This window comes from Triticum dicoccoides, chromosome 3B (assembly GCF_002162155.2).
Source record: "Triticum dicoccoides isolate Atlit2015 ecotype Zavitan chromosome 3B, WEW_v2.0, whole genome shotgun sequence".
NCBI classification, from domain to species: Eukaryota; Viridiplantae; Streptophyta; class Magnoliopsida; order Poales; family Poaceae; genus Triticum; species Triticum dicoccoides.
This window is the reverse complement of record NC_041385.1, coordinates 606049629-606060930: the sequence shown is the minus strand read 5'-3', so window position 1 is coordinate 606060930 and position 11302 is coordinate 606049629. Positions and strand designations below refer to the sequence as shown.

Sequence of the window (11302 nt, the reverse complement as noted above, 5' to 3'; positions counted from 1 at the left end):
TACCATTCCATCCACGCTGAACACAACCTCATGCCTCTATTTTCCATGAGGCCAATATTCAGAATCCTCCCTCCATATGAAATCCTTTGATATGATATTTTATGTAGATATTGAAATTTTCACTGCCAAACTTATTATCTGAAAATATCACTTAACCATTGAAATATCTGCTGCTCTCCGTAAGTGCTTTTACATTTTGAAATCTTAATGTGCTTTACAAGGTTCGTACTCCATCAATATTATGCAGCTCATGGACAGGATACAAAATCTTCACCTAAAAAAAATTGCTTTCATCGGCATACCAGCATATATTCAACAATGGATTACACATCTATGATGCACATCCACTTCCCAGAACCCCCATCCCCACCGATTTTCCTCCCCCTTCCACCGTGGTTTTCTCTCTTACTGGTTTATTCGTCTGCCCTGAAATCCCAGTGTATCTCAAATATAGTATGGTAATTATGGTAATCAATCAATTAATGTATGGTAATGCCATAAACTCACGAAAATCTCATATATGGCAATTATGGTAATCAATTAATTCAAGTATGACAAGGTTATAAATTTGCGGAAACCAAATAATCAATCTCTGTCATAAACTCACTGAATCTCTTATGTATAAAGGCCATAAATCATGGTGCTATCCAGATGTGCTTCATACTTATCAAAAATCATGAGTTTCAGCTCGAATTGTTTACGTTGAGCTGTGACTGTAGACATACACGATTGATGTTATAGTATTAGAATATATATATATAGCTCCGTTGCAACGTACCGGCAAATAGCTAGTAAAACAAAAGTTAAAAAAGAGGAAAAACGAAAGAACTAACCGTTCATAGCATCTAACGGGCTGGACCACTACAGCACCGGGGGCGCTGGGTGCTATCGGACTGTTGTCAAATTGGCGGCCTATTATATATGATCATCCGAAACGGCTCCCGGGCGGAATGGCCGGGAGCTCTCGAGCTTCAGAACTCTGAAAGCGCCACCAGTCCACGCCGCCGCCGAGGAAAATGGCGGCCCTCTACGTCCCGCTCCGCGCCATCGTCTCCCACTCGCGTGCCCCCAGCCGGCGCCTCCTCCTGCCGCTCCACGCCCACCTTCTCACCTCCGGCCGCCTCGCCTCCAGCCCCGCCATCCTCACGACCCTCGTCTCCCTCTACGCGCGCGTCCCGGCCCTCCACCCCGTCGTCCACCACCTCCTCCCGCCCACCTCCCCTCTCCCCTGCTTCAACGCCGCGCTCTCCCTGCCCTACCCGCTCGCGCTCCGCGTCTTCTGCCGCCTCCGCCTCGTCCACTCCCCCGACTCCTTCTCCTTCCCGCCGCTCGCCTCCTCCGCCCCGTCCCCGCCCCACCTCCTCGCGATCCACGCCCTCTCGCTCCGCTGCGACGTCGCCGACGACCTCTTCTGCGCCAGCGCCCTGCTCCGCGGCTACCTCAGGTTCGGCCTCGCTGACTACGCGCACCGCCTGTTCGACAGATTGCCCCTCCGGGACGTCGTGGTCTGGAACGCGATGGTCAATGGGTTCGCCAAGCTCGGATGCTTCGACCGCGCCATGGAGTGCTTCCTGCGGATGAGGCAGGATGGCATGGTGGAGATCAGCGCTTTCACTGTCACCGGAATCCTGTCGGTCTGCACCGCGACCACGGATTTTGAGCGCGGGGCTGCTGTTCACGGGATGGTGGTGAAGTCGGGACTTGACCACAATGTTTCGGTTTGTAATGCCTTGGTGGATCTTTATGGGAAGTCCCATGATGTGGCCAATGCGGCAATGGTGTTTGAGGGGATGGCAGAGCAGGACAGGGACTTGTTCAGCTGGAACTCGATGCTGTCCGCATTGCAGTACTCGGCTGACCATATGGGGACAATGCGGCTCTTTCGTAGGATGAGGCATGCTGCAGTATGGCCGGATGCAGTGACCGTTGCGGCTGTTCTCCCTGCATGTGCGCAGACTGCAGCACTGAAGGTTGGCAGGACGGTGCATGGGTACATTATGACGACCGGACTGGCTCACGATGGTGCATTGGATGTGCGTGCTTGTAATGCACTGGTAGACATGTATGCCAAGAGCGGGGCACTGGATGAGGCATGCCGTGTATTTTATTGGATGCGCCAACAGGACGTGGCATCATGGAATATTATGATCAACGGGTATGCATCCCATGGGCGTGGGCAGGAGGCACTGGGGTTGTTCCGCCAGATGACAGAGGTGAAAGGTCTGATGCCAGACGAGGTAACTCTGCTGGCAGCAATGTCGGCGTGCAGCCACTCTGGGTTTGTCGAAGAAGGGAGAAGTTTACTCAAGAGAATGAAAGAGGAGTTTGGTTTGGAGCCGCTGATGGAGCACTACGCATGTGTGACTGACATGCTTGGGCGAGCTGGGAGGCTGGATGAGGCGAGAAAGGTAGTAGTGGAGGCAGGGGATGTAGGAGCTGGTGCATGGAGGACATACCTTGCAGCATGCCGGATGCATGGTGATAAAGAAAGGGCCCAAGAGGCAGCTAGGATGCTGATGACGACGAAGGAGGCTGGGAGTGGTGGATGGGTGCTGCTAGCGAACACATATGGCTGCGATGGAAACTTTGAGGGCCTGGAGGAGGTAAGGGGGGAGATGAGACGGCAGGGAGTGCAGAAGGCTGCACCGGGCTGCAGCTGGGTTGAGGTGGGTGGAGGAAACGGCGAGAGCGGAACAGTTGCGCGCGCTTTTGTTAGTGGCGATAAGGAACACCCCTAGGCTGACATTGTTTATGAAATGCTGCATTCATTGATAAGTTGGATGAGGGATTGCAGTGATTTGAGTATCACGACCCCATTATATAATTGAATGCTCATATCTGTTCTTATTTTGTTACAAGCTAGCACTGACGTATTATTGCGCAGATATTAATTAGAATGGTGCATCATTGGATACAGATAGGCTTGCACCATTAAGAGCACCACCGAAACTTGGACCGGGTAAGAGGGTTTCGCCAAATATCATAGTTCCAGCAGTCAGTGCTCCAGCTCCAAGCCCCATTCCAAAGTTTGGTGCACTATTCTGAGCTGCAGATTTTCTTGGTGGCACATTTATGTAGTTCTGTGGCACTCTCTCCCTACCGGGATGCTGTGGTGGGAAGAAGCCGAGGTTTGAAGTTGGTGGTGGTGGCAGGGTTGATGGAAACATTGGGGGTTGGTAGCTGTAGCTACTTTCTAATGGTGATGGATCTGGGCGAGTTCCAGGGATCACCGGCCTGGAATTACTGTGGTGATCAGCATCTTCTCTGTCGCCCCTATAATGGTTGTAGGGTGGCGGTGGATAATTATAAACTGGTCCGTCTTCTATAGCCAATGTGATGCCGACCTGATCGGAGTTCTTCAATCCTTCAGGTAATCCTGCAAATCAATAGAAGATGATATAGGTTAAAGTAAGGGAGTACCTAGAACTCATCTAGATGAGATATAATATGGTCTCATTCACTTTAAAAACAACAACAGATACAATCCACGTCAGCACACACATCTTATAGCATCACATTCAATGGCTATAAAAGATGAATGAGATAAAATTATATCTCATCTAGATGAGTTCTAGCAAAACTGTTAAAGTAATTATGATATTGTAGTTTTGAAGCTCATCTTAATTCATGTGCTTTATATTTAAGCATACCCTTTACCCTTTTGATGGTAAGAATCAGACAGTAGATCTTATGACTATATCATGGCAGCATACTCTACCAAGCATGCTGACTTTCACTTGTTGTTCTGCTAACTCCGTTATGTTTTGAAGAACAAGTAAATGCTGCCCATTCTCTGTACATTCTAAAGCCTATCAATGGATCAAGCATGTTGTGCTTTTTCATCCAAAAAATGTGTTGGCCATTTCCTTACAAATTGTGGATAGATTTGCCGATAAAGATACACCATATACTTTTCTTATTGCTATGAAGCTATGATGTTAGGTCACGCACTGAACTTTTTGCAACATATTTGTTAACCAGAAAAACACTGATTTTTTTCAACGAACAAAACAACACCAACTTCCCTGCATTGTTATTTTAGTTCTGACTGCCATTCTAGTGTGCTGTGCGGAAGATTTGGAAAATGATATGTGTTGCCTACGCTCCTACCGTGGAAGTGTTTTGATCAGCATCTCAGATGGCACAAATCAGACGTATTCTTTCATTGCAAACCAGAAATTTCTGTTTACCTGAAAACCGACCATGATCATCTTCTTGTTTGCAGATCCGGATGGATATATCCACAAATCCATGAGCTTTGTCTGACTTCTTTCTCCTAAGCTGGAAACTGCCAGTCTCCTCAATGACTTCTGAATGCTCCTCACTTTGTGCAAACTTGTCAAGATACTCCTTCATCTGGACAACTGCAGCTCCCTGGAGATGCTCCCTTAGGAAGATGGGCTCTCTCCTGTAGACCTCAACTGTCAATTCCATCTGCTGCTGGGCCAGATCATGGCCATCCACCGAGACCGAGAACTTGGTGCCCCAGCTTGCATTTGAGTTTCCTGACGCGTCAATCTTGGTGCAGTACTTGCTGTTGGGATCAACCCATCCGACTGAGAACCACTGTGGCTTCAGCAGCGACGATCTGCGTCCTAGACCGCGCGCGGAGATTATGCAGAACTCGACTGATATCTTTTTCATTTGTATGAGGGAGGGTGAGGACGTTGCAGGATGTGATACAGACCAGGGGATACAATGCGGAGATTTATCATCCCATAGGCACCCTTTACCTTGCTGCAAAGTTATTCCAAGACGATAATAAGGATTTGTTTCGTGTTTACTTTGTTGCTTCCCTGTGGTAGTGGAATCGATTCTAAAGTTGTGGCACTAGGAGAGGGAGAAGCATAGATGGTGCTAGTCGAAGCATTTTCCTGTGGAAAATGCTTACAATTAGTAGGAGTATTTTATTTGTTTTCTTTTCTATCTTTCTTTGGCTCTTCTATAATATGAATGTGTATAATTTTTTTCAGATTTTTTTGAAACTCCGAAATGTCATTATCGAATTTTTAAAAATAACCACCTCCATGGAGGTTGCCCGCCAAAAGACCGCACTCGCTTTTGATCCGTCTTCTTTTTATCATGCATCTGTGCGTGCTTATATGCGTGGGAAGAGTATTCCAAGCTAATCTGAATGATAGTGTGCAACCAAGACACACCTCATGCTTGTCCGCTTTTGGACGCCTGCTCGTGCTCATCAGCGCCTCGGGCAACTCGTGTCGTTTGATCGGACATACATACCTTGCGTGATCACTTGCCTTGGCCATGCGAGATGGAGGATTAGGCTCATGTTTTCCCGCTATCGGACGATGCAGGCGTGCAGCAGCGCGAGAGACCACATGGCCCATTCGTCGTCGATGATGCACTGCCCAGCTTGGTTGCCTAGTTGGAAGTATCTGCTCCATCCAACACTAGCTTGCGTGCTCGCACTGACGTGTTAGGCCTTGTACAATGGGAGGTGCTTAGGAAAATAAATCAGGTTTATCTTAAGCACCGGTGCTTATTTGTACAGGATAGACGCTTAACTAAGAGTCTCTCCTGTAGAAATAGGCTCCGGTGATTCAGAAAAATCCGGTTTATTTTTGTAAGCATCTCTCTAAGCACCTCCCATTGTACAAGGCCTTAGAGAATCTTCCCGGCACATTCCATCGCATAGTACTGGTACTCGACGCAACTAGCAACCAACGTGTCAGCGCGGCCCGGTGAGATTCCGTCCCATCGGATACGCAGTTTTTTTCTGACTGGAGACGAGATTCAGATCTGCGGTGTTCCAGATCCATCCATAAGCACATGGAGCGATCAAACACGACAGTTTGTCCCAGTAGTACTACACGCAACGTGCTGCTGGTACGTCTGGCGACACCGGCAACATGCAAAGCCTCGACGCGTCGCTGGCACGGGCTTGTGTGCACATTATTGCTTGTGTACGGGACTACGGGTACCATCATGGGTTGCGACCGGTGATGAATGCTTGTGTGTGTACCTACCATCCGAACTCCAGCAACGACCACACGGACAGCAAAACACAAAGATACAGAATACACTTTCATTCAACCGAATAGATGGAGCAAAGATCATGGAGTGCCAAAATATATCTGAAATGTGGATCAAAAAGGTTTTTCAAGGTGACCTAATAATATGGGCAGGCACCACAGCTGCCGCGATTCTCGTCACTCGTCGCTTCTCGCGGCGGAGAGACGAGGCCAAAATTAACATGACAAAAGCATTTACACAAACAGGGTACGAGGAACCCATATCTGTACCGATACAACTCGTACCTCCAGAGCAGCTGCCACCATGGTTTCAGTGGCTATTGTACAGTTCAGGACACACTATTATCTTCTTCCATGTTTTCTGATGGTATCTACTATTTGCGGATATTCAAGTTGAGTGCAGTATCTGTAGATCAAATCAAGAGTAGTTTGAGCATCAAGGAATCGCTGTTAATCTGCGCTGCTGCAGATGAAAGCGCAAAAGGGAGATGAAAATAACAGGCATACAAGGGAGCGGCATACTTAGAAGAGCAGCGTCAAATAGAAAATAATCCATCCCGCCATGGAGAACACTGCAAAAATGTGCACCCAGAACAAGATCGCGGCTGATTCTTTCCCGCACCCTCTCAAGTTTGCAACGGCACCTGCAAACAGGACGATCTTTTAATATCAGATTCCATAGCGTGGTTTGCTAACACGCAGCACACTAACCCACTGTCTTGCAGATCTCAACCAACATGGTGACCTCACACACACTGCCCCACTGTCTTGCAGATCTCAACTAACAACGCATTATTGGAGTATTTTAAGGTTTTATTAAACATGAACACATGATAGTTGGGTGATAAGCAGCGAGCCTTATTTTCTCAACAAACAAAGCATTATTGGAGTTTTAAAGGTTTAAACATGATGGTAAGTGATAAGCAGCGGTCCCTTATTTTCTCATACCTGAGAGCACAGATGTGGGCATGGAATGCTGCAGTAGTAGAACAAACTTGAACATTTTGTCATCTTTGGGAATGAAACCAAGTTTGTCAACTAGCATGACGATGCCAACCCCAGCAATTGGAACCAAGATCAACCGTGCAAAAATAATAGCAACGGTGGTCCGCACACCAAGTCTTTTACTCCCTTCACCAGGACCTGATGAATAAACAAGGGCAAGTGTTAAGATCTAGAGAAATGCATCTCCTCACCATACAATGATAATGGTTCGGTTGATGTCAGTATAATACAATTTCACAACAGTTTCAAAGGAAAATAGATTCTTACCATCAACAAGATTACCCCCCACAGCAAGCAAAATGCATGGAATCATAGCTTCCCTGAAAATGTGCCATATTTTAGACAATAGAACTATAGAAGTCATCATGTGCAATTTAAGTTCTGTAGTTTAATTGGTGCAAGGTCTGTGTATATTTGAAACGAAATCCAAAAGCAGGATGCAAATACCCAAGAATGAGGCAGCTGTCTGTGAAGAAGAATAGAGGTGCATCATCCGTGAATATCAAACCCTTCAAGAATGGAACAACACCGATTCCAATTGCAAAGACCTGTTCCATAGTGTCAAATTAGTTTCCAAGGTACAAAATACAGATATATTTTCTGTAATAATTACTAGTAGAATGCACTCCCATCAATACATACAGAGGCAATAATTGGTGGCTGAAGAAGTTGCTTGTCTTTTAGGAATTTCACCACACATCTAACACAGCTTAATATCTGTAACAACAGAGCACAATTATTCACATTGCAATATAACTGTATCAAATTGAATAAGAAAAGATCAAAGTGTATGCAACTATGAATCACTGCTATTAACAATTTTTACCTTTGATCCTAGAGAAGTAGCGCCTTTTTGATTCCCCTCGAGAGCTAACAAAGGCTCATCCTCGGGTACAGTACTAGTGTGAGTGCCTGTTGGATATTTACCTAGTTCAGGCATCGCGTTTTCTTCAGATGCCAGAACCGGAAGCTTCTCCTCTTCACCATCAAAGGTCTCTCCTGGTGGTGGAGAAAGCATCTTGAACACATATGTGTAAACAATAATCGCACCAACCTGCCTCAAGTAAGAATTCATTCAGCTTATGATCTCAGAACGTTTATATTCCTGATATAAATGCTGAGCTGTTATCTTTATATCACAAAGTAGTCAATCCTGACTTATAAGTAAAACACTGAACACATAAAACCTCCCGAAAAAAATGCACATACCCATTGACCAAATGAGATATATGCGTTTCCATCTTGGCTGCATTTTTCAGAGTCACCAAAAGGATTGGATGGGTCTCGACATAATGCTGCAATGAGAACCAGAGGTATATTTCCAATGTTCCCTGTGTCAGAAAAAATAAGCGGTCAGACCCGTATCGGATAGAAGAATCACAAATGAAATGCAACTTTTTCCAAAAGAGAAAAACAAACACCTATTCCAATGTGAATAACAGTAAACTTGAAGTATGGATATGGAGGTCGGATGATAGACGCCACCACAAAGCCAATCAAGGAGCCAGACACGGCGCCTACAACAATATTTACTGGAATATACCACCTACAAAATACAAAAAAAAAAGGAGAGAAAATGTCAAATAGGAAGAATGCAATCACGGCAGAGTTATTGCCAACGGAAAAGGCTAAAACAGCGAAAAAAGGACTGAATGGACTCAAAGATAAAGCTCACACAATTCTAACGAGATGAATATTGGCAGCAACAATACTCTAACAAAATGAAGGCGCTGAAATAGTTTCTCTACTGATTTCCATATTTCAATATATATTACTAGAAAGAAGTACTGCCATTAAACTAGTCCAGGAAAGCTTGTTTCGATTCCATTCTAACCCTGAAAATTCATCTGTAACCAATTAACCCACCAACATATGTTTCCTTCACTCTTGGATGGTACCCTTTTTTGCATTTATTTTGAGAAAGGCGGAGTCGCGTGAGCTAATTTGTCATACTCGGAAGCTCATGGCTAAAATTTGTCGTACTCGGAAGCTCATGACTAAAATTTGTCGTACTCGGAAGCTCATGACTAAAATTTGTCAGGATATTCGATAATAGTAAATCACTGTGATATTTTGACTTATAATAATCTAATAACAGTAACAACATTACGGTCAGTAGCTCACACGACAAAACCGAGTTACTAAACTGCTGAACAAAGAAAGTAAGGAGCATCATCGAAATACAAAAATCCTTACCACTGCAGCAACTTCTCGAGCGTAATTGCGCTGCCCAGTTGGGAAAATATAAGGCAGGGAAGTAGAAGCGAGAACACAAGCTGCACCAAACAGTCAAATATGTGAGCACTATATGAAGTAGCTAACACCTTCCTACTCTGGATAACACCCAGCTACCAATCTTCGCGGTCACAGGTGCGACCATAGGTCTCATTAGCCAGGCATTAATCACAAAGAGAGAAGAGACAAAAGCTCACCCCGTTGAGAAGCTTGCGGCCGTTGGGCTGGAGGATGTTGACGTACTTGGTGGCCATGAGGAAGCCCATGAAGCAGACGGTGAAGACCTTGGCGATGGGCAGCACGGCGTACTTGAGCATGGAGAGCACCGACGTGTCCGTGGAGCCTCCCTGCGCCGCCGTCACCAGCGCCTCCATGAGCGACCTCCTCTCCATCATCGCTTGCTTGGCCCGGACTTGATTGACCTCGCCCACCTTTCTTCTCCTCCCCTTGCAGCCCTCACGAGCAGGACCCACACGATTCTTCTGCCATTAAGAAGGACTTACTTATATAGACGGCAAAAATATAGAGGCGACAGCAGGAAAATCGCAGGACTGCTTTTGACGCCGGCTGCTCCAAAGATGGCCCAGCTGGCACAACGCCGTGCCGGACTGACCAAGCTCCGGCGCCAACTAACAACCCCCCGGTTCGCGCAAAACCGCGCGGCACACGGCGGCTGATGCGTGGGGGGAAGGACCTCGAACCGAATCGAATCGGGAAAAACCAGATTCCAAACGGCTGGACGGCTGCGGATGACGGCACCGATTCCCGAGCGCGTCGGGGGTTGTCGCCACCGAATTCGGCCCGCCGGGGGATCCGGTTCCGCTACTGTGGCGTGAGCATCCCCGCCGGCCCCGTCCGATTCGTCACGCCACGGCCAACCCGCCCAACGGAAAACCACTCCCCCCCAAACACGAAAACCACTCCGCGGAAAGCTCTAGTTCAGAGCTCCGACGCAACTCCCCGAGCTAGAAATCCCAAATCAGCACTAGGAACCGCACGAATAGTCCAATGCGTGCGACCATGGTCCACGGCGGCGTCCGTCCGGCGAGCAGATGGTCCAAAGGAGACGAGAATCAGCTAGAGAACTCACCAGGAAACCGAGGAGGCGATTCGCGCGCGGAGGGGAGGGAGCCGAGCCGCCCGCGGGAGGGGAATCCTGCCACCACCAAACCTCCAAACCACCTCTGCTGCAGGGTTGGAGCCGGATTAATAGTGTGATTAAGGTGGGTTGGAATAGCGGGGCGCTGTTTAATTTGCAGCGGACTCTTGGGAGACTTGGGAGGGAGGGAGGGATGAATCTGGCCGCGGTCTCTCTCTTTCTCTTTCCCCGGGTGAGAGGAGAAACGACGAGTCGTTTGGGGGCGTAGGTGGGACCTTTTTTTCTCGGTTCGGATGGACGCGCTTGCTTTTTATATCCTCTTTTGGCTGGGGTCCGTGGCGGAGGGGCTGCTGCGGCAGCAAAGGCACAATCAGTCGCAAGGAGGAGTGACGGACACTCCGTACGCCGTGATCCGGAGGTGCGTCTATCCGCCTGCTCCACCTGGCGATGTTGCCACCGGTTCATCGGGCCAGGTGGACGCTCGAGATAATAGTTTTTCCTTTTTCTTTTCCTTGCTCTCGCGTGTGCTGAAATTGGATTACTCTCCCACAAATCTCAGGGGTTTTCGGCCTGAAACGAGAACCTTGATCCATATTGTATAACCTCAATCTCTTATATAGGGGAAAATGTATGGAGATCTACTTTTTTTTAAGAAAAAAGGTTGGAAACACAACGCGGGAAGTCAGCCACATCCCACATGTTGTCACGCGCGTCTGAAGGGGAATGTTGCCAACGACCACCACATTGCAACACTGCGTTGCACCATCACGACGAGCTTGAGTTGTCTGAGGAACATGTAACTCGAGGACGATGATGATGCGCAACCTCCACCGGGACTATGAGGGTGAGGTGGTAGGTGTGTAAAAGCAACAACATCGTGGGTCTACCATTGCTAGAGATCTAAAACCGGACATCATTGAAGGGAGGCCCGAGGTGATTGATGCACGTGACGTAACCCGCGAACGTGCCT

At 47.4% G+C, this 11302-nt stretch overlaps 2 protein-coding genes across 3 annotated transcripts; both read right to left on the bottom strand.

The window, feature by feature from the left end:
• Positions 1-2774: 2774 nt before the first annotated feature.
• Positions 2775-4694, bottom strand: LOC119277394. Its single transcript, XM_037558675.1, has 2 exons — positions 4191-4694; positions 2775-3376 (listed from the first exon to the last, which is right to left on the bottom strand). Exons 1-2 carry the CDS (start codon positions 4642-4644, stop codon positions 2892-2894), a joined length of 939 nt encoding a protein of 312 aa, XP_037414572.1. The 5' UTR covers positions 4645-4694; the 3' UTR covers positions 2775-2891.
• Positions 4695-6077: 1383 nt separating this feature from the next.
• Positions 6078-10598, bottom strand: LOC119277393 (protein PIN-LIKES 6-like). Of its 2 annotated transcripts, none has more exons than XM_037558673.1 (12): positions 10324-10598; positions 9431-9715; positions 9195-9274; positions 8420-8544; positions 8208-8329; positions 7825-8052; positions 7641-7715; positions 7446-7546; positions 7266-7318; positions 6942-7136; positions 6516-6637; positions 6078-6399 (listed from the first exon to the last, which is right to left on the bottom strand). In XM_037558673.1, the coding sequence occupies exons 2-11, from the start codon at positions 9626-9628 to the stop codon at positions 6516-6518; spliced, it is 1299 nt and encodes a 432-aa protein (XP_037414570.1). In that variant the 5' UTR covers positions 9629-9715; positions 10324-10598; the 3' UTR covers positions 6078-6399. The 2 variants fall into 2 exon arrangements, with proteins under 2 accessions (XP_037414570.1, XP_037414571.1); XM_037558674.1 differs by having other exon boundaries at positions 9431-9712.
• Positions 10599-11302: the final 704 nt, after the last annotated feature.